We start from the raw sequence: 22,254 nt of genomic DNA on the forward strand, positions 1-22,254 counted from the left end.
GTTCACAATCTAAATAAACAAAATAAATACATAAATACAAAAAATATATATTTTTATATAAAATATATAATAGGCTATATAATAATAATATAATAATAATATATAAAATATAAATTTACATTTGTGAATGTGTTGAGAGGTCAAATTAAATTAATAAGACATTAAAAGCATTAATATATTTGTCACAGTAACCGCAGCACCCAAACACAGCATCTCTATGAATAACTTTACTATAAATAAATAAATTAAATCTGAGATTTGATATTAAAACACAAAATGGCGCTCAGGCATGAAACAGACACTCCTGCTGACGTCATCGGGGTCCTTCGACGTTGCGTTCAGTGTCGTGTTTAATTCGGGGAAAATAAAGACAGCGGCTCATCCTGACTGCGCTCACTGTGTGAAAACGGGAGTTTAACTTTAAATAAAACCCCTCCGGTGGTCACAGTTTGTCAGAGCAGGTAAAGGAAGACTTCCGCCGGACGCGGAGGACCGTGTCCCCGGGGGACATCACATATTCAGCCCGGTTATCCTTCCGGTAACTGGGATTAGCTAACGTTAGCTGTCCGGCTAACAGGCTAACAACAACAACAAGGCTGAGGAGCTGTTTGTTATCAGGTGATTATTTTATTATATTTATCAGTTTGATGGAGGATTGACGTCACCAGCTTTGTTCCTGTCACTCATTAATCATATTATAGATGATCCATAGTGATCAGTTTCCTCTGACGTTATTATTCTCCAGATATTGAGGACTATGGCTGAGACCAGCGACATGATCGAAGTGACAGTGAAGACTCTGGACTCTCAGAGCAGGAGCTACAGAGTCCGGGCTGAGGTAATGCTCTTACCTGACTCAGGTACGGCTTTATTTAGACTGCCTGTGTCAGTGACAGGCTCTGTGCTGTGTGTCGCCCCTCAGCTGACTGTGAAGCAGTTTAAGGAGCACATTGCATCATCAGTGGAGATCCCAGTGGACAAACAGAGGCTCATCTACCAGGGCAGAGTCCTGCAGGACGACAGGAGGCTGACGGAGTACAGTGAGTACCTGACGGCTGACGGCCTACACAGGTGTGACTGAGTACAGAGAGTACCTGACGGCTGACGGCCTACACAGGTGTGACTGAGTACAGTGAGTACCTGACGGCCGACGGCCTTCACAGGTGTGACTGAGTACAGAGAGTACCTGACGGCCGACGGCCTACACAGGTGTGACTGAGTACAGAGAGTACCTGACGGCCGACGGCCTACACAGGTGTGACTGAGTACAGAGAGTACCTGATGGCCGACGGCCTTCACAGGTGTGACTGAGTACAGAGAGTACCTGACGGCCGACGGCCTACACAGGTGTGACTGAGTACAGTGAGTACCTGACGGCCGACGGCCTACACAGGTGTGACTGAGTACAGTGAGTACCTGACGGCCGACGGCCTACACAGGTGTGACTGAGTACAGTGAGTACCTGACGGCTGACGGCCTACACAGGTGTGACGGAGTACAGAGAGTACCTGACGGCCGACGGCCTACACAGGTGTGACTGAGTACAGTGAGTACCTGACAGTTGACGGCCTACACAGGTGTGACTGAGTACAGTGAGTACCTGACAGTTGACGGCCTACACAGGTGTGACTGAGTACAGTGAGTACCTGACAGCCGACGGCCTACACAGGTGTGACTGAGTACAGTGAGTACCTGACGGCTGACGGCCTACACAGGTGTGACTGAGTACAGTGAGTACCTGACGGCTGACGGCCTACACAGGTGTGACGGAGTACAGAGAGTACCTGACGGCCGACGGCCTACACAGGTGTGACTGAGTACAGTGAGTACCTGACAGTTGACGGCCTACACAGGTGTGACTGAGTACAGTGAGTACCTGACAGTTGACGGCCTACACAGGTGTGACTGAGTACAGTGAGTACCTGACAGCCGACGGCCTACACAGGTGTGACTGAGTACAGTGAGTACCTGACAGTTGACGGCCTACACAGGTGTGACTGAGTACAGTGAGTACCTGACAGTTGACGGCCTACACAGGTGTGACTGAGTACAGTGAGTACCTGACAGCCGACGGCCTACACAGGTGTGACTGAGTACAGTGAGTACCTGACGGCCGACGGCCTACACAGGTGTGACTGAGTACAGTGAGTACCTGACAGTTGACGGCCTACACAGGTGTGACTGAGTACAGTGAGTACCTGACAGTTGACGGTCTACACAGGTGTGACTGAGTACAGAGAGTACCTGACAGCCGACGGCCTACACAGGTGTGACTGAGTACAGTGAGTACCTGACAGCCGACGGCCTACACAGGTGTGACTGAGTACAGTGAGTACCTGACAGCCGACGGCCTACACAGGTGTGACTGAGTACAGTGAGTACCTGACAGCCGACGGCCTACACAGGTGTGACTGAGTACAGTGAGTACCTGACAGCCGACGGCCTACACAGGTGTGACTGAGTACAGTGAGTACCTGACAGCCGACGGCCTACACAGGTGTGACTGAGTAGATGTTATAACAGTAGGAAATGAAGTCTATTCTTTTGTGTCTCCGTCAGATGTAGACGGGAAAGTGATCCACCTGGTGGAGCGCGCCCCACCTCAGGCCACCATGTCTGGCTCTGGTGGTGCAGGTGTTTCCACCGGAGGGGCGGAGGGCAGCAGCCACGCCTCCACCTCCTCCCAGGGTGCACTGCATGACCGTAACAGCAACAGCTACGTGATGCTGGGGACCTTCAACCTGCCCGTCAACATCATGGACCCTCAGCAGATCCAGGTGAGGACGCCGCGCTGCACGCACACCAAAGCTTCACTGTGTTTCTCTGAAGGGGGCGGGGCTTTCATGCTTTGTGACAGTTGGACGTTGTCTTGTAGATGTCTGTCCAGCAGATGATGGCAGGAGTCAGTGAGGCTGGGAGGAGCAGCAGGGTCAGCACCAGCTCCGGGGTAAAGACTCTAAGGCTCAGTCTTCATCAGTTCATCTTTCAGCCTCTCACTTCCTGTGAAGCTGACTGTTGTTTGTGTGTTTAGAGCAACGGCTCGGTGGATGTGCAGATCAACTTGGACCAGTCGGTGCAGAGTGAGCCCAGGATGAGGCTGCAGCTGGCCGAGAACCTGCTCAGAGACGCTCGATCCCTGATCCACAGGCTGGAGGTAACGATGCACACGGCAAAGTCCTGCACGGAGCCATTTTTAAAGACCTGCACCCACCCATACCCATAAAGCTCAGCACCAGAACCGACCTGTTACCCACCATTATGTCTAAGTCAAAGCCATAACCATTAAGTTAGTCCTGTGACCCACTCCCATGACCAAACCCCCCCAGGCTCCAGTCCCTCACATGAAGCTGGTTCTCCGTTCTTGAATTGGACGTCTCTTTGACTGGATGGTGAAAACATTCAATCACTGCCAGGTTAGGAAACATGTTAGCATGCTCCTCTCAATACCTCTTTTTCAAACTTTTTTTTTTTTTTTTACATTTTTTCCGACATTCTATGAATATTTTTTTTAACATTTTATTAGTATTTTTCAGACATTTCATGAACATTTTTTTGGAAATTCTCATAATATTTTTCAAACTTTCATTACCTTCATTACCTTACTTTTTTCTGACATTCCAATTTTTTGACATTTTATTAACAATTTTTTTGACATTTTATCAACATTGTTTTGACATTTTATTATCATTTTTTGACATTTTAACATTTTTTTGACATTTTATTAACATTGATTTGACATTTTATCAACATTTTTTGACATTTTATTAACATTTTTTTGACATTTTATTAACTTTTTTAACATTTTATCAACATTTTTTTTGACATTTCATCAACATTGTTTTGACATTTCATTAACATTTTTTGACATTTTATTAACATTTTATTAACATTTTTTTGACATTTTATTAACTTTTTAGACATTTTATCAACTTTGACATTTTATTAACATTTTATTAACTTTTTTTGACATTTTATCAACTTTTTTTACATTTTGTTAACATTGTTTTTTACATTTTATTAACTTTTTTGACATTTTATTAACATTTTTTGACATTTTATCAACTTTGACATTTTATTAACATTTTATTAACTTTTTTTGACATTTTATCAACATTTTTTTTGACATTTTATCAACATTGTTTTGACATTTTATTAACATTTTTTACATTTTATTAACTTTTTTTGACATTTTATTAACATTTTATTAACATTGTTTTGACATTTTATCAACATTTTTTTACATTTTGTTAACATTTTTTGACATTTTATTGACTTTTTTGACATTTTATCAACTCTTTGACATTTTATTAACATTTTTATTAACTTTTTTTGACATTTTATCAACATCTTTTTACATTTTGTTAACATTGTTTTTTACACTTTATTAACTTTTTTTGACATTTTATTAGCATTTTTTTGACATTTTATCAACTTTTTTTGACATTTAATAAACATTTTTTTGACATTTTATTAACATTTTTTGACATTTTATCAACATTGTTTTGGCATTTTATAAACATGTTTTTGACATTTTATTAACATTTTTTAAGAAATTATTTAAACTTTTTTTTGTGGGGGAAATTTTATTAATGTTTTTTCAGATATTTTATTGATATTTATCAGACATTATCATCGGACGTTTTTTTTTAAATAATATTTTCCAAACACTTTTTCAACATTTAATACTAATTTTTGGACATTTTATTACCATTTTTTCTGACATTTTGGTGCTATTTTTTTCACCACCATCAAACCTCCAAAGGATGGTGTCTTGATCTCCGTGTAGGCTGCCACCTCATCCTCGGGCTGCAAAGTGTCATGGCTGTTCTCACCTGCTGCCCGCGTGTAGTTCATTTTTACCTGTTACACAGCTTTATGAGGGGAACCTGCAGGTCCCTGACCCGGTGCAGGACTCTGAGCTGGATGCTGTTAGTGTCCACTTTGCACCCCTCAATGAACCAACAGGACAGACGACAGTACTGAGTGTGTGTGTGTGTGTGTTACAGGGCGTGTCCAGTGACAGCAGCAGCTCCCTCTCACAGCCAGAGGGATCTCAGTCCTCTCCTCCTCCCCCACCATCCTCCACCTCCTCCTCCTCTGACAGAGGTGCTGCAGCATCACAGCTCATGGACACCAGCTCTCCTCCTGCTCCATCATCCTCCGCCTCCACCCAGACGGAGGGACCGGCCAACACTGGGCCCAAGTAAGTCTGACATCAGCACATCATCCATGTATGGAAACATTATCTGACGCTTCTTCATCAGAGTCCTCTCGCGCGCGGCTCCTCACACATGGCTCCTCACACACGGCTCCTCTCGCATGGCTCCTCTCGCATGGCTCCTCTCACACACGTGTTATCACATGATCTGTTGGGGTTGAATATATAAAGGTGTGTCTCCTTATCTTGTTCATTTCGGATGAAGGGCGATGCGATTCAAACACTCACTCACACACAGTCATTTTGGTGGAAACAAGGTGTAACCATCAGGCTGCAGTGGACCCAGACATCATGTGACCATCTCTCATCACAGGTGTGTCTGATCACAGGTGTTCATCAGCAGAGTTTCTGACTCCTCCTCTCCTCTGTTTGTCCTCAGTCACCCGAGTCCAGCGGAGTTTGTGGAGGTTCTGTCTGAGGTCAGGAGGGTGGAGGAGAGGTTACGTCCCTTCATCGAGAGGACTCACTCCATCCTCGGAGCAGCCACCTCTGCAGACTACAACAACAACGTAAGTTTGCACGAGGCAGAGATCAGCTGATCATAATCACATGACAGAAACGTCACGTGTTCACTGACTGAGGCTCACACAGACAAACATTGACACAACCCGCAGGAACCTTCATCATCACTGTCTGTACTGAAATGTAATTAGCACTTAATGATGTGTGCTCTGTAAACACCCATCAGCCACTAACTGTGGGTGTGGTCTGTGGTCATGTGGTCATGTGGTCTGTGGTCTGTGTCATGTCAAACATGTGACAGGTGCTGACACAGCAGTGCTTTCTGTCTTCTTCCACAGATCCAGGAGCGAGAGGAGGATCAGCGCATTCTCAACCTGGTCGGAGATGCTCTGCGTCTCCTTGGCAACAGCTTAGTCGTCCTCGGCGACCTACGCTGTAACCTGGCGACCTCTCCTCCACGTCACCTGTATGTGGTCCGTCCCATAGCCCACTACAGCCACCCGGTCCTGCTCCAGGCTGGTCTGCCACACATGCCCATCCCAGTAGGTTCACGCCGTTCTGATCCTCTGTACGTCGACTCTTTCATGGTTTCCTCAGAATTTCGTCGGCCCGTATAGCTCTGGGTATTCAGCAGCCGCTACCAGCTGTTTCTCCTCCATTGTTTACCAACTGTAAACTTGTTGTCGTGACCTTGACGAGAAAAGAGGTGACGTGGGGCGCTTTCTGCTCCGAGTTAGTTTTTTCAGCTGGAGGAGTTCAGAGCGCTGCAGCAAATATGCCAGGCGACCAGAGCTCAGAGACGTGAGGCACGTAGCAGCACACACTCAGCGAGCAAAAGTTTAATTCTCATTAAAAACTGTTGTAAAAAGGCGCCTCCAGCTGCTGAGACACTTTCTGTGTGATCAGGACTTTAGGCAACTTTACATCAATGACAGTTTTATTTTTTCAACTTAACGTGATGACGTGATGTTTACGTGAGTTCGTACTTGACTTTAAAGATAAAGATGTCTCTCTTGTCCAGATGAACTTGGGGACGACAGTGACCATGACGTCTAACGGGAGAGAGGCAGCTGAGGGACAGCGTCAGCCCTCTCATGTCATTGGCCAATCAGATCAGCAGGCTACAGGTCAGGCCCCGCCTCTTCAGCCCAATGGGACCAATCAACAAGGACCAGGGGGACCCAGAGTAATCCGGATCACCCACCAGACCATGGAGCCTGTCGTCATGATGCAGATGAACCTCGATGGTACGTACGCTGTGATGTCATCGTAGAGCCTGACTGTGCGTGTTTGTGCGGCCGTGGTGATTGGTCCAGCTCTGCAGCGTTCCCTCGACGCTCCTCCTTCAATCAGCGTGAAGCTGATTTCTGCTCTCGTTGTGTTCACCAGGTGAGTCCGCTGCTGGCTCTCAGGTTCCAGGACAGCCAAACGCTGCAGGTACCGGACAGCCTGGTGAGTGCTGCTCTGATTGGGTGGTTTGTTGCTATGGTAACAGCTGACTCTTTGGGTCAGGAGGTTTAAAGATGTGTTTTTCAGGACAGACCTCTCTGTGTTCTAGGACCGACCCCCGTCCACTTCCCAGGTCTGCCCCCAGAGTTCTTGCAGGCCATTGTGCACCAGATCTCCCACCAAGCCGCCGCCATGGCCACCGCAGCCTCAGTGGGCCACCCAGCACAGATGGTCCCTGGATCTACACCCAGCGCTGAGGGAAGTGCACAACCGCAGATGCCCCACCCTGCTCAGGCGAGGGTCGTCATCACCAGACCTTCCTTCTCCCCCCGCATCCCTCAGCCAGTGGGAAACAGGGGAACCACCATCAACGTGAGGGCCACGGTGCCCACAGCCGGTCAGCAGCCAGGACAGGTAACACCAGCACGGAGCGACATGAAGGGCTGCAGCCAAAGAGCTTCATACATCAGCCTGACAGTTTGCGTCTTGATTTATCAGTCAGGTGTTTGGATCAGAAAACATCAGAAAACTGTTAGAAATGTTTTCAGTAGTTTTCAAATAATTAGTATTCCATAAATTCACTTCCTCCAGTGTACTGAATAACACAGATTACTGACTATATGTTAATGTTAATGTGGCTCCTCCCCTTCTCTCCAAACAGGGCACCCCTCTGGCTCCCTCCTCCCTCACACAGATGATCAGCGGTCTGGTGGGACAGCTCCTGATGCCGGGGCAGACGGGTCAGTGACGACTCTACATTACTGTCAGTTCAGTTCAGTTTTATTATTAATGTCCCAAAGCGCAAATTAGGCTGCGGCGGCACAAAAACACACACATAAAAAAACATGGTAAGACAGAACATAACATGGAGACAATACAAGTAACATGCACACAGACAGCAGTTAGCGAGCAGTATGCTAGCACACACCAAGTCAACAGGACTGCCAGCTGACTCCCAGTAATAATTACACTAAATAAGCTTCAGTGTTGCTAACAGAGCAAATGTTCACTGTCTTCACTGTAACACAGATGGTACAGTGCTGCAGACTGGTACATGTGTACTGTCACACTAACAGAGTGTAATTATGTTTGTGAACCAGCTGTTACTGACTCATTATCTAATGTTAGTGTCTGTAAGTATCTGAAGTTATGAAGACACCTGAGTAAGGTATGATATGAAAGAGCAAGTCAGTGACCCCTGAGTTCAGATCCACAGATTTGTGCTTTAAAATGGTCATTTCTGCTTATTTCTTTCAACACAACAGCTCACAGAGACCAGCCTGAATAGAAACACCATCACAGTGACACTGAGTCAGTATTGTTGTTTGTTGAGTCCAGTTCAGACCAAAGATTGGAGACGAGACAAAACTGTTGCAGAGAAAAGTGTCAGTGGTGTGAACTGGCCGGTCTGAGCTTGACTCAAGTTGGCTGATGATGTCACCTGACACTCAGCTGGCAGTCCACCATCAGTGCGTCTGTTCTTACTCTGTCCTGTTCCTGTAACTCCTCCAGGTGATCCCATGTCCACGTCATCTTCAGCCACCTCTCAGTCCTCCTTCTCTACCTCCTTCTCATCTGATACCTCCACCACGTCTCCTCCCCCTCCCTCTGCCAACACCTCCGGACAGACGTCCACCCACACCACCAACACTGCTTCTGTAGGTCAGCCAGCAGAGGGCGGTCCTGAGGGGAATCTGGTCCAGCTGCTGGCCTCTCTGCTGGGAGGAGCAGCTGGACCAGGAGGTCCCGGCTCTGGACCGGCTCCCTCCATCACTGTGACGCTGCCGGGGGTGCCCGGCTTCTTCCAGGGCGTGTCGGACTTCACAGCGGTGAGTTCATATAGCACTGCAGAACATGAAGGTGTGCAGGGTTTCTCCTGACTCCAGGTGGTCTGGAGGGCCACAAACAATAAAATAGAAGCTTGTCCCTGAATAGTGTGTTTCTGTGCAGCCACCAGCCAGTGGTCCCGGCGCCGCAGTCCCCGCTCAGTCCACCGGTCCCGCCCCCCCTCAGGCCGGCAGCGGTGCAGGTGGAGACTCTCTGAGCCCGGAGCTGTTCACTGGCATCGTGCAGGGAGTGCTGTCCACCATGATGAGCTCTCTGGGGGCGCAGCACAGTACCGGAGAGAGCATCGCCCAGTTCATCCAGAGACTGTCTCAGACCAGGAACCTGTTCACGCCGGGCTCTGGAGATGCTGTAGGTGAGTCACAACACAGGAGGACGACTGAACGCAGCTTTCAGTCGACACTAACCTTCAAATCACTGTTCCAATATATTCTGAGAATGACTTCACAGCTAACACCATTCATCAGGCTTGTTACTGACACACTGATAACCTGTCTCTCGTCCCGACAGGTTTCTTCGGCGACCTGCTGTCCCTGGTGTGTCAGAGCTTCTCCATGGTGGACATGGTGCTGCTGCTCCATGGGAACGCTCAGCCTCTGAGCCGCATTCAGCCACAGCTCAACGACTTCTTCACTGAACACTACCTCCAGGGCCGAGAGCCCACTGACGCTAACATCGCTGTAAGTACGCAGAGAGTCCCTCGCTGTGTTCACACACTGAGCTGCTCGATATGATTACTCATGATATGACACTGACCAGAACCCAAGACAGGACGAGTATCTGACGAGCGTTCGGCAGTTTGGTCTTTGTCAGGTGTCTATGTGTTTCACGGCTCAATGATGCAACACCTTGATGTTAACGGTCTCCACGTGAGCAGAGTTTCTGTGGACTGTATGAAGTTGTTGATCAGGTTGTCGTCTCTGCAGGCAGCAGCTGAGGACCTCATCAACGGGCTGGAGGAGTACATCGCAGAGAGCTTTGTAAGGACACACGAACCTCATCTCATGCTGAGTTCACACTACATGATATCAGCCTGGTTACAGCCTGACGCAGCGTCGCGCAGTGTCGGCTCCAATCGTGAACGACAACGAGTGTCGTACGTGATAACCCATTGTTTCATTGTGTGTAGTGACGAAAAACGACAACCGACGCCACGTCTGAGACGCCTCACGACGTCCCGACAGAAAGTCTAGCATGTTTGAGTTCCTTTTTGTCGTCCATAACTTCTCCCGTCACAGTCGTCACTTTGACCAACAGGAACACAGAGCGATCTGTTGCCATGGAAACTGTAGGACAACAACAGCCCAGCCACAGCTGCAGAGGCTACCAGCTGCATCTCAAACACACCACACCATTTAGCATTCTGTTCTTAGTTTAATCAAACTCAACACTTCCTGTTTCTGTTTCAAATTAAAAGCCTCTTATCATTTCAGCTGAGAGAATCCCTTCACTTTCTAAAAAGGCTTTTATTGTGAAACATTTGCAGGAACTTCCTGTGGAGGATTCAGTGACTGTCACAGTTTGTGTGCGGTACTTCAAATGTAGCTCCGCCCATCTGGTGACAGTTTCACGTCACTACAGTAACAGTTCAGCTGGAACATGAACACACAGTGACTGAGATAATAATAAGAAGAATAAGACAAAAATAATGTGATGACATCACACACGTTGTGACGGCCAGGAATAATTGGTGTGGACCATCATGTAGTGTGTCATGTCTGTCGGCCAAGTGACGGCAAGATTTTATGCCTCCACAATCACCTAATGTGACAGTGACTGTTGGAACAGACAAAAATGTCGTGTGGTGTGAACCCGGCATAATATGCTGTGCTGTGTGCTGGGTATGAAGTGATGAACATGTGTGTGTGTGTGTGTGTGTGTGTGTGTCCAGGCCACAGTGACAGTGCGAGAGGGCGTGGACATCGTTCAGACCAACGTGTCCTTCCTCAGACAGCAGTTCACACAGATGGCCTCACACATCCTGCGCCATAACGGTGAGTTCACTCAGTCAGTGGCCAATCAGCTGACACCACAGTGACCTGGTTACTGATCATTTTATCTGTGTCCACTGGGAGGCGCTCATGGATTATTTAAAGGCCTGATGCTGAGCTGTTGAGCAGTCTGTGTTGTTGACGGTGTGGATAATCAGACTTCAGCCTGCTGACAGGCTCAGATTGTGATTCTAAGCATCATATATCATTAAGGAGAGGACTCTACAGAGAAATGAAACGATTGTCCGAACCTTTTGCTTGTTCTGGTCTGTTTTGTGTCCAAGTCTCGCCAATGAAGAGTCTAAGGATGTGAGCTGTAGACTGAAGGTCTGATGACAGTAGGAAGTGTCGTTAGTTGCAGACGTTCTCATTGAAAACCTTAATTTTAATCTAAAGCTCACAGACATCTCTCCGCCCAAACTTTGTCTCCTGCTCATCCCAACATGTCAGGATCACCTGCGATGTGAAGATGAGGAGGTGTGAGTGGTTTTCTGTTTCTCCACACAGATCCCACGTTCGGCCCTCGTCTGCTGCTGCTGTGCACTCAGGGTCTGTTCGAGTGTCTGGCTCTGAACCTGTACTGTCTCGGGGGAGAGCAGAGATCTCTGACCGCCGTCATCAACCACCGCATCGTTAGTACACATCATTTATAACCACAGCATCGTGCTTCACTCATGTGATATAAGTCAACAGCTCTGTGTGTGTGTGTGTAGAGGAGGATGTCTGCAGAAGTCAACCCCAGTCTGGTCAACTGGCTGACCAGTATGATGTCCATGAGGCTGCACGTCATCCTGGAACACAACCCAGTGACTGAGGACCAGATCCAGCACTACATCATTTACACACAGGTAATAAACACACACAGTCATCAGTGAGCGTGCTCAGTAACAGCAGCTGGAGCTGAGCGCACGGCACAGAGGCACCGAGTGGAACATCTACAGCTGCCTGTGAAACCATCCTGTGTGCAGCAGGTTCTGGTCTGTACGAGTTACATGAACAGGATCAGGTCCATCACTGCTGGTTAAATGTGCTTTTATTTATTAAACAAGACGCACAGTGTGATCAACTTTATTAAGATAAATGTGCACATAACAGAATACTGTAAGAAGCTCCTCCCCTACAAACTGCGTCCAACAAACAACACAGAGAGTTTAACAATGTTCAGACTCGAGGTTTAAAATTTAAGCTTGATTCAGTTCAGACATTAAATGAATTCTGTCAAAGTGCGATGTCACTTCAGGAGCAGTCGACCCAGAGGACAGAGGCTGAGGGGGAGCAGCCGCCAGAGAATCCGAACATGGAGGTGAGTTCACTTCTTTCTCATCTTTATGAGACGTGACCAGAGACACGTTGACAGGTTGTCTGTCTGAACGTGACATCTCAAGAACACCTTGAAGGGAATTTTAAATTCAAATTTGGCACAAACATCCACCTGGACTTAACAGTGAACTGATTAGAATTTGGTTTTCAAAGGTCAAGGTCATTATAACGTTGCAGAGTCCTGCATGGGTCCATTATTTAAAACCCTCCCCCCTGATCAAACCCCCCCAGGCTCCAGTCCCTCACATGAAGCTGGTTCTCCGTTCTTGAATTGGACGTCTCTTTGACTGGATGGTGAAAACATTCAATCACTGCCAGGTTAGGAAACATGTTAGCATGCTCCTTCCACCACCATCAAACCTCCAAAGGATCCCAACTCCATGTAGGCTGCCACCTCATCCTCGGGCTGCAAAGTGTCATGGCTGGAGTCCTCCACGTCGGTGACCAATGTGACCACGGGGTCAAAGGTCACACTGGTGTCACTGGCTTTCAAAATAAAAGCAACTGCAGCTTGATAACAGTGATTTAGATGTTAAAATATTTTACCTGTGAATTTATATATATACATATTTTTACCTGTTACACAGCTTCTTGTGGGTTACCTGCAGGTACCCGACCTGGTGCAGGACTTTGACCTTTCGTCCAACTCATTCTCATAAACGCAATACCTCAAAACATCCTTGAGGGATTTGGCACAAACGTCCACGTGGACTCAAGAATAAGCCGATTAGAATCTGGTGATCAAAGAGCAGGGAGCAGATGTTGAACAGACTAATATCCTCTGTTAAATATGCCACAAAACGATGGCTGCTTCAGGTGCAGTCAGTCAGACAGAGAGGGTCAGACCAGCCCCCACGATGTTTAGCTGGACATTAGTGATGTCATGGTAGTCCAAATTCTAACTTTGATGCACCTCTTCTTCATCAGATGGAGGAGAGTTTGTCTCCAGCTGCAGCCACCACAGCAGAGGAGGCCATGGCTTCAGGTGACGGTGCAGAGAGGGAGGCACCTCACGGAGACAACACCGCCTCAGCAGGGGACGCTCAGTGCCCCGCTGGGGCCCCGACAGGACGGGAGGGGGCGGCCCCTGAGGTGGAGCCGTGGGCTACAGCTGTTCCACCCGTAAGGAATCAAATGGAAACACTTTTATACCTCGACTCAAAGTTGTTTTGTGTCTGTTTTGTGGCACTTCTAACGCCTTGATGTGGAAAAGCTGTGTAGAAACAGACCTGCTGTGCCTATGATGTAAATCACTCTAACATGTGACCAGAGCCATCATCAGTTTATAGATTATGACTGTGTGATAATGTCTCGCTCAGGAATGGGTTCCCATCATCAGACATGACATGCTGTCTCAGAGGAAGATCAAAGCCCAGCCGCCGCTGTCTGACGCCTACCTGCACGGTATGCCCGCCAAGAGGAGGAAGGTGAGCGCTGCATGTGGGTGTAGTCTCACTGTAGACAAGACTGAGGGAGACTGTCAGAGTTGTTGTGTCAAAATCACGTCATCACTCAATACGTCTGCAGTCACAGTGAAGTGAAGCTATGGTTATAGCGCGGTTTAACTGGCCTACTGTCCTTGTCCCAGTATACAAGCACGGGAGGGGAATCCATTTATTGAGCCAAGTATGTGCGACTTCTCTACGATAGGTGGAGATATGCCCCCTTTCAGCTTGTTAGTATTGGACCTTTTTCCTGTTGACCTATTACGTCACAGACCAAACAAAGCCCGGGGCGGAAACTGTGGAGCGTGCTCAGAGTGGTTTTCATCTGGTTTTAGTCAGACTGACACAATAAATCCATTTCCTTTATTGTCATGTAAACGTACTGATTGTCGTCAGGCTTTAGCTCCGTTCTTACGCTGAAGAAATCAGGTGACTTGTTGAAAATGGCTTGTTAGCTAACAGAACAGAGTTGTGGGAGCCAGGCTAACTGTTTCCCTCTGCTTCCAGACTTTAAGCGAAGCAAAGCTCAGAAACGTCCTGAACAGGCATAGATGTCAAAACGTCCCTTTAAGGATGTCTGATTTCAGGGTGCCAATCAGCTCACCTGGTAGAGCAGGTGTCCCATGTACAAAGGCTTTGTCCTTGCCCCAGCTGTAGCGGCTCGATTTCAACTCACTGCTCTTTTTGCGCCTGACGTTAAAGAAGTTGTCCCATCGATTTGAGGCATTAAAGCCCCAAAAAGGTCTTTTAAAAAAGCGTCTGTTTTCAGGAGAGTAACAGTCGTGTTTCTGTCCCTAGACGACACAGTGTGAAGGCCCACACCTGTCTCTGTCAGACGCAGTGAGTCGAGCCGCTCGTGCCACAGGAGCCCTGCCTGTCACCGCTCCAAACAGCCTGCAGGGGGAGCTGGAGAGGCCGGAGCTGCAGGAAGCATACACCAGACAGGTAACGCACTGCTGCTGAACTCGTTCATGTTAAGGTGGATTTATACTTGTGTAGTGGTGTGTCTGTGTCACTCTGCAGTTACACCTCAAAACACTAGTTTTTGTCTTTTTATTTATTGTTTCTTATCTGTGAAATTAAAGTAAATCAAAGCTTTGTTTCCACCGAGGGAAATGGTTTCAGCTCACAGAGACAGACCTGGGGAGGTGCACGTCAGGCTACAGTGTAGGGTACAATTTGACACAGAACTATAAATCCTGCCTTATTCACCTTCAGTTATCGTGTTGATTGTGTAGCTTTATACTCGGGTGAAGGATTGACTGATGGAGTTATTCTGAAAACAGCGCAGGATTCTTCTGATAAGGACTTACTCACCTCTCTGTCTGTCCTCCCTTCAGGTAAAGAGCGACATCAAAGAGCGAGTGAGAGACGATCCAGACTACAACGCTCAGCGATTCCCCAACACACACCAGGTTTTCTCGATAGAGGACTCCTAATCATCCTCAGCCCGGGATCAGGACCTGGTCCACAACAGGATCTGCTCACACTACCTGCAGCACAGAGCTCTGCTTCATGTAGTGTGGTAACATCCCACAGCTGCTGACGTCACCTCTCCTGCTTCAGAGTGTGACGTCACCTGCTGTGGTTGGTCATGAAGGATGGAAAAGACTGAAGACCCTCCACGACACATGATCCGTCACCTCGTGCTAAAACATTCCCTCTGAGACCTCTGAGAAACTGATGATGGAATAAGTGAAGTGTCAGAGAGGCAAACACTGAATATAAGATCGTCTGACATCAGCAGCTCAGCACAGAAGAGGACCGGGCCACCGAAACAGAAGATCTGGATTCATCTCAGAACTTGTGTAGAAGCAGTCGGAGCATTAGAACGTGACACACCACAGATTATAGGACCACTTTAAGGGGAAGAAGTGATACTTTGAATTAAAGTTGTAATATTATGAGAACAGTCAGGACAGTAGGGAATTAAGTATCGTAATATTAGCAGAAATATGTAAAACAAAAAAATTATGAGATAAACGTTAACATTTTACTAAGAGAAGTCGCAGTAGTTAAAGAATGAAGTCTGAAATATTCTGAGAATATTTAAACAGAGACAGAACTCTGTAAATGTTGCATTCAAGGACTGTCAGTAAATGTAAAAACAGTCACATACAGTGTAATCACATGAAGCGTGGTGTTGTGTGGTGTCCGTCCATCTGTCTGTTCCTAAAAGGAGTTTATTTCAAATTTGGCACAAACGTCCACTTGGACTCTGCGATTAACTGAAGTTATGGTGGTCAAAGGTCAAGGTCACTGTAACCTTGTGTCCAACTCATTCTCATGACACAATATCTCAAGAAGTCCGTGAGGGACTTTCCTTAAATTTGGCACAAACATCCAGTCAGACTCAACATTGAAATGATTCGAACTTAGTGGCTGAAGGTCAAAGGTCAAGGTCAGTATGATCTCACAAAATGTGTTTTTGGCCGTAATTCATGAATTTTTAAGTCACTGTGACACTGTTCATTGCATTCTTGTGAATGTGGTATCTCAAGAACACCCTGAAATGTCTTCAAATTTGGCACAAACATCTATTTAGACTGTAACAAGAACAGATTAGATTTTGGTGGTCAAAGGTCAAGGTCATTGTAACCTTGTGTCCAACTCTTTCTCATGACACAATATTTTAAGAAGTCCTCAAAGGAGTTTCCTCAAATTTGGCACAAACTTAACAATGAACTGATTAAAATTTGCTGGTCAAAGTTCAAGGTCACGTGATTTCACAAAACATGTTTTTGGCCATAACTCATGAATTCATAAGTCACTGTGACATTGCCCATTGCATTCTTGTGAATGTGGTATCTCAACAACACCTCATGGGATTTTCTTCAAATTTGGCACAAACGTCCACCTGGACTCAAGAACAAACAATTCAAATTTGGTGACATCAGCATATTCTACATAAAACACTTGTGGATGTTACTCTGTCACTGCGTCCACCTTCAAACTGTGCTGATTGTAAAGATCTGTGCTGTCGGAGCAAAGGTGTGTGTTTTCACAGACATAGTGGGCGGAGTCAAACAACCACAGGGTGGTAATTCTACTTTACATGTAATGTCTTTATTCTTATTTCAAAATGACTTTGTTCTCCAAATGTCAGACCTTTGTGTCCTGATACGCCATCACACAGAGCAGATCTTATGCTACAAACGTAGTTGCATTATAAATGTCTAAAAGGTAAATGTGTAAATTGTACATAGTCGATGGGCAGTGATGTCATAGAGCTTCGCCAGTGGCCATCAGGCGAGTAGTGTTTCCTGCCGTGGCATGGCATCATGAATACAGATAGCTCATGATTTTTTTTTTGTATTTAAGGGCATTATCTTCATCAGTGACGCAGGATACTACGACCATGCGTTCAGCTGTAGTGTGATGCAGCGCCACCCGCTGGTCAGGCCGCGGTGGTGGTAGAAGTTTGTGATGTTTGTCTGAAGGTGTCGGTAGAGATTTGTCAAACTGTGAATGGTGACTGTGCTTGTTAACAACAATGACCTGCAGTAAATTAACTTCTAAACAAATCTTTCTGCATCGCTTCATTTACAAGGAATATTTAGAGTAACATGTTGGTTAGATGTGATGAACCCTGTGTGTGTACGGTCTGCCCTGAGGGCGGGGCAAGAGAAAATATTTGGAGGATCCAAAATATGAAACGAAAAGTTTCATCCTCTGGGGAGCATGAATGTGATCGGGATGTTTCCAGGAAACAAGCAACACAATGAGCATGTGTGTGTCGTTAATCTGGTCTGTCATTGTGATATCCTCCCCTGGACTGAAGAAGGTCCACTCAGAGTGACGTCATCATCACCATCCAAAAACAATAAATGAAACAAACACTGTTTACTGGCTCATGTGACTTTGTACAAAATCTCACAAGAACATTTGACGAAATTTTGTTAGGGCGACTTTGGGACAGTGGGATGTGTTAATGACCCTGCTAACACACTGAACAACAAGAGTATCAATATATAACATGATGTTTATTCCACTCCAGAAGAGACTCGGTCACTAAATTAGATTGGGAGAAGAGTGGATATGTCGATATTGGTAAACGCCCAAATGAGTTGTTATATATTGGTAAAAATTCAATAGCATGTCGTCCAAAATCACGAAAAAAGTCATAGTATAGTATGTCGTCCAAAATCATAGTATAGTATGTCGTCCAAAATCACGAAAAAAGTCATAGTATAGCATGTCGTCCAAAATCACGAAAAAAAGTCATAGTATAGCATGTCGTCCAAGATCACGAAAAAAAGTCATAGTATAGCATGTCGTCCAAAATCAAGAAAAAAAGTCATAGTATAGCATGTCGTCCAAGATCACGAAAACAAGTCATAGCATGGCATGTCGTCCAAAATCATGAAAAAAAGTCATAGTATAGCATGTCGTCCAAAATCACGAAAACAAGTCAGAGCATAGCATGTCGTCCAAAATCATGAAAAAAAGTCATAGTATAGCATGTCGTCCAAAATCACGAAAATAAGTCATAGTATAGCATGTCGTCTAAAATCATGAAAAAAAAAGTCATAGTATAGCATGTCGTCCAAAATCACGAAAACAGGTCATAGCATAGCATGTCGTCCAAAATCATGAAAGAAGTCATAGTATAGCATGTCGTCCAAAATCATGAAAAAAAAGTCATAGTATAGCATGTCGTCCAAAATCACGAAAAAAAGTCATAGCATAGCATGTCGTCCAAAATCACGAAAAAAGGTCACAGTATAGCATGTCGTCCAAAATCATGAAAAAAAAGTCATAGTATAGCATGTCGTCCAAAATCACGAAAAAGTCATAGTATAGCATGTCGTCCAAAATCACGAAAAAAAAGTCATAGCATAGCATGTCGTCCAAAATCATGAAAAAAAAGTCATAGCATGTCGTCTAAAATCACGGAAAAAAATCATAGTATAGCATGTCGTCTAAAATCACGAAAAAGTCATAGTATAGCATGTCGTCCAAAATCATGAAAAAAAAGTCATAGTATAGCATGTCGTCTAAAATCACGGAAAAAAATCATAGTATAGCATGTCCAAAATCATGAAAAAAAGTCACAGTATAGCATGTCGTCCAAAATCACGAAAAAAAAAGTCATAGCATGTCGTCTAAAATCACAGAAAAGTCATAGTATAGCATGTCGTCCAAAATCATGAAAAAAAAAGTCATAGTATAGCATGTCGTCCAAGATCACGAAAACAAGTCATAGCATAGCATGTCGTCCAAAATCATGAAAAAAAAAGTCATAGCATAGCATGTCGTCCAAAATCATGAAAAAAAGTCATAGTATAGCATGTCGTCCAAAATCATGAAAAAAAGTCACAGTACAGCATGTCGTCCAAAATCATGAAAAAAAAGTCATAGTATAGCATGTCGTCTAAAATCACGAAAAGTCATAGTATAGCATGTCGTCCAAAATCATGAAAAAAGTCATAGTATAGCATGTCGTCCAAAATCATGAAAAAAGTCATAGTATAGCATGTCGTCTAAAATCACGAAAAAAAATCATAGTATAGCATGTCGTCTAAAATCACGAAAAAAAATCATAGTATAGCATGTCGTCCAAAATCACGAAAAAAAAGTCATAGTATAGCATGTCGTCCAAAACCATGAAAAAAAGTCATAGTATAGCATGTCGTCCAAAATCACGAAAAAAAGTCATAGCATAGCATGTCGTCCAAAATCATGAAAAAAAAGTCATAGTATGTCGTCTAAAATCACGAAAAAAAATCATAGTATAGCATGTCGTCTAAAATCACTAAAAAGTCATAGTATAGCATGTCGTCCAAAATCATGAAAAAAAAAGTCATAGTATAGCATGTCGTCTAAAATCACGAAAAAGTCATAGTATAGCATGTCGTCCAAAATCATGAAAAAAAAGTCATAGTATAGCATGTCGTCCAAAATCATGAAAAAGTCATAGTATAGCATGTCGTCCAAAATCACGAAAAAAAAGTCATAGTATAGCATGTCGTCTAAAATCACTAAAAAGTCATAGTATAGCATGTCGTCCAAAATCACGAAAAAAAAGTCATAGTATAGCATGTCGTCCAAAACCATGAAAAAAAAGTCATAGTATAGCATGTCGTCCAAAATCACGAAAAAAGGTCATAGTATAGCATGTCGTCCAAAATCATGAAAAAAGTCATAGTATAGCATGTCGTCCAAAATCACGAAAAAAAAGTCATAGCATAGCATGTCATCCAAAATCATGAAAAAAAAGTCATAGTATGTCGTCTAAAATCACGAAAAAAAATCATAGTATAGCATGTCGTCCAAAATCACGAAAAAAAAGTCATAGTATAGCATGTCGTCCAAAACCATGAAAAAAAAGTCATAGTATAGCATGTCGTCCAAAATCATGAAAAAAGTCATAGTATAGCATGTCGTCTAAAATCACGAAAAAAAATCATAGTATAGCATGTCGTCTAAAATCACGAAAAAAAATCATAGTATAGCATGTCGTCCAAAATCACGAAAAAAAAGTCATAGTATAGCATGTCGTCCAAAACCATGAAAAAAAGTCATAGTATAGCATGTCGTCCAAAATCACGAAAAAAAGTCATAGCATAGCATGTCGTCCAAAATCATGAAAAAAAAGTCATAGTATGTCGTCTAAAATCACGAAAAAAAATCATAGTATAGCATGTCGTCTAAAATCACTAAAAAGTCATAGTATAGCATGTCGTCCAAAATCATGAAAAAAAAAGTCATAGTATAGCATGTCGTCTAAAATCACGAAAAAGTCATAGTATAGCATGTCGTCCAAAATCATGAAAAAAAAGTCATAGTATAGCATGTCGTCCAAAATCATGAAAAAGTCATAGTATAGCATGTCGTCCAAAATCACGAAAAAAAAGTCATAGTATAGCATGTCGTCTAAAATCACTAAAAAGTCATAGTATAGCATGTCGTCCAAAATCACGAAAAAAAAGTCATAGTATAGCATGTCGTCCAAAACCATGAAAAAAAAGTCATAGTATAGCATGTCGTCCAAAATCACGAAAAAAGGTCATAGTATAGCATGTCGTCCAAAATCATGAAAAAAGTCATAGTATAGCATGTCGTCCAAAATCACGAAAAAAAAGTCATAGCATAGCATGTCATCCAAAATCATGAAAAAAAAGTCATAGTATGTCGTCTAAAATCACGAAAAAAAATCATAATATAGCATGTCGTCCAAAATCACGAAAAAAAAGTCATAGTATAGCATGTCGTCCAAAACCATGAAAAAAAAGTCATAGTATAGCATGTCGTCCAAAATCATGAAAAAAGTCATAGTATAGCATGTCGTCTAAAATCACGAAAAAAAATCATAGTATAGCATGTCGTCTAAAATCACGAAAAAAAATCATAGTATAGCATGTCGTCCAAAATCACGAAAAAAAAGTCATAGTATAGCATGTCGTCCAAAACCATGAAAAAAAGTCATAGTATAGCATGTCGTCCAAAATCACGAAAAAAAGTCATAGCATAGCATGTCGTCCAAAATCATGAAAAAAAAGTCATAGTATGTCGTCTAAAATCACGAAAAAAAATCATAGTATAGCATGTCGTCTAAAATCACTAAAAAGTCATAGTATAGCATGTCGTCCAAAATCATGAAAAAAAAAGTCATAGTATAGCATGTCGTCTAAAATCACGAAAAAGTCATAGTATAGCATGTCGTCCAAAATCATGAAAAAAAAGTCATAGTATAGCATGTCGTCCAAAATCATGAAAAAGTCATAGTATAGCATGTCGTCCAAAATCACGAAAAAAAAGTCATAGTATAGCATGTCGTCTAAAATCACTAAAAAGTCATAGTATAGCATGTCGTCCAAAATCACGAAAAAAAAGTCATAGTATAGCATGTCGTCCAAAACCATGAAAAAAAAGTCATAGTATAGCATGTCGTCCAAAATCACGAAAAAAGGTCATAGTATAGCATGTCGTCCAAAATCATGAAAAAAGTCATAGTATAGCATGTCGTCCAAAATCACGAAAAAAAAGTCATAGCATAGCATGTCATCCAAAATCATGAAAAAAAAGTCATAGTATGTCGTCTAAAATCACGAAAAAAAATCATAGTATAGCATGTCGTCCAAAATCACGAAAAAAAAGTCATAGTATAGCATGTCGTCCAAAACCATGAAAAAAAAGTCATAGTATAGCATGTCTAAAATCACTAAAAAGTCATAGTATAGCATGTCATCCAAAATCACGAAAAAAAAGTCATAGTATAGCATGTCGTCCAAAACCATGAAAAAAAAGTCATAGTATAGCATGTCGTCCAAAATCACGAAAAAAGGTCATAGTATAGCATGTCGTCCAAAATAATGAAAAAAAAAGTCATAGTATAGCATGTCGTCCAAAATCATGAAAAAAGTCATAGTATAGCATGTCGTCCAAAATCACGAAAAAAAAGTCATAGCATAGCATGTCATCCAAAATCATGAAAAAAAAGTCATAGTATGTCGTCTAAAATCACGAAAAAAAATCATAGTATAGCATGTCGTCCAAAATCACGAAAAAAAAGTCATAGTAT

The 22,254-nt window shown here is 43.7% G+C and overlaps 1 protein-coding gene across 3 annotated transcripts in view; it reads left to right on the forward strand.

Moving 5' to 3' along the window:
- Nucleotides 1–348: 348 nt before the first annotated feature.
- bag6l (BCL2 associated athanogene 6, like) overlaps nt 349–22,254 on the forward strand; it is a 77,523-nt gene continuing 55,617 nt past the window's right edge. Inside the window, exons 1-25 of one of the 3 annotated variants that reach the window (XM_078175584.1) lie at nt 349–618; nt 746–838; nt 923–1,040; nt 2,560–2,777; nt 2,876–2,947; nt 3,032–3,154; nt 5,007–5,203; nt 5,598–5,727; nt 6,019–6,222; nt 6,702–6,927; nt 7,070–7,132; nt 7,239–7,543; nt 7,791–7,869; nt 8,642–8,958; nt 9,080–9,329; nt 9,485–9,654; nt 9,901–9,954; nt 10,866–10,968; nt 11,473–11,597; nt 11,679–11,813; nt 12,206–12,268; nt 13,213–13,407; nt 13,605–13,712; nt 14,529–14,675; nt 15,071–17,572. In XM_078175584.1, the coding sequence (XP_078031710.1) occupies nt 758–838; nt 923–1,040; nt 2,560–2,777; nt 2,876–2,947; nt 3,032–3,154; nt 5,007–5,203; nt 5,598–5,727; nt 6,019–6,222; nt 6,702–6,927; nt 7,070–7,132; nt 7,239–7,543; nt 7,791–7,869; nt 8,642–8,958; nt 9,080–9,329; nt 9,485–9,654; nt 9,901–9,954; nt 10,866–10,968; nt 11,473–11,597; nt 11,679–11,813; nt 12,206–12,268; nt 13,213–13,407; nt 13,605–13,712; nt 14,529–14,675; nt 15,071–15,169 (3,582 nt within the window). In that variant the 5' untranslated portion in view covers nt 349–618; nt 746–757 and the 3' untranslated portion in view covers nt 15,170–17,572. Of the gene's footprint in view, nt 619–745; nt 839–922; nt 1,041–2,559; nt 2,778–2,857; nt 2,948–3,031; nt 3,155–5,006; nt 5,204–5,597; nt 5,728–6,018; nt 6,223–6,701; nt 6,928–7,069; nt 7,133–7,238; nt 7,544–7,790; nt 7,870–8,641; nt 8,959–9,079; nt 9,330–9,484; nt 9,655–9,900; nt 9,955–10,865; nt 10,969–11,472; nt 11,598–11,678; nt 11,814–12,205; nt 12,269–13,212; nt 13,408–13,604; nt 13,713–14,528; nt 14,676–15,070; nt 17,573–22,254 lie in introns of those variants that run through there. The other 2 variants (XM_078175585.1, XM_078175586.1) reach the window with 2 other exon arrangements.

The sequence above is a fragment of the Epinephelus lanceolatus genome, chromosome 16 (assembly GCF_041903045.1).
Source record: "Epinephelus lanceolatus isolate andai-2023 chromosome 16, ASM4190304v1, whole genome shotgun sequence".
Taxonomy (NCBI): domain Eukaryota; kingdom Metazoa; phylum Chordata; class Actinopteri; order Perciformes; family Serranidae; genus Epinephelus; species Epinephelus lanceolatus.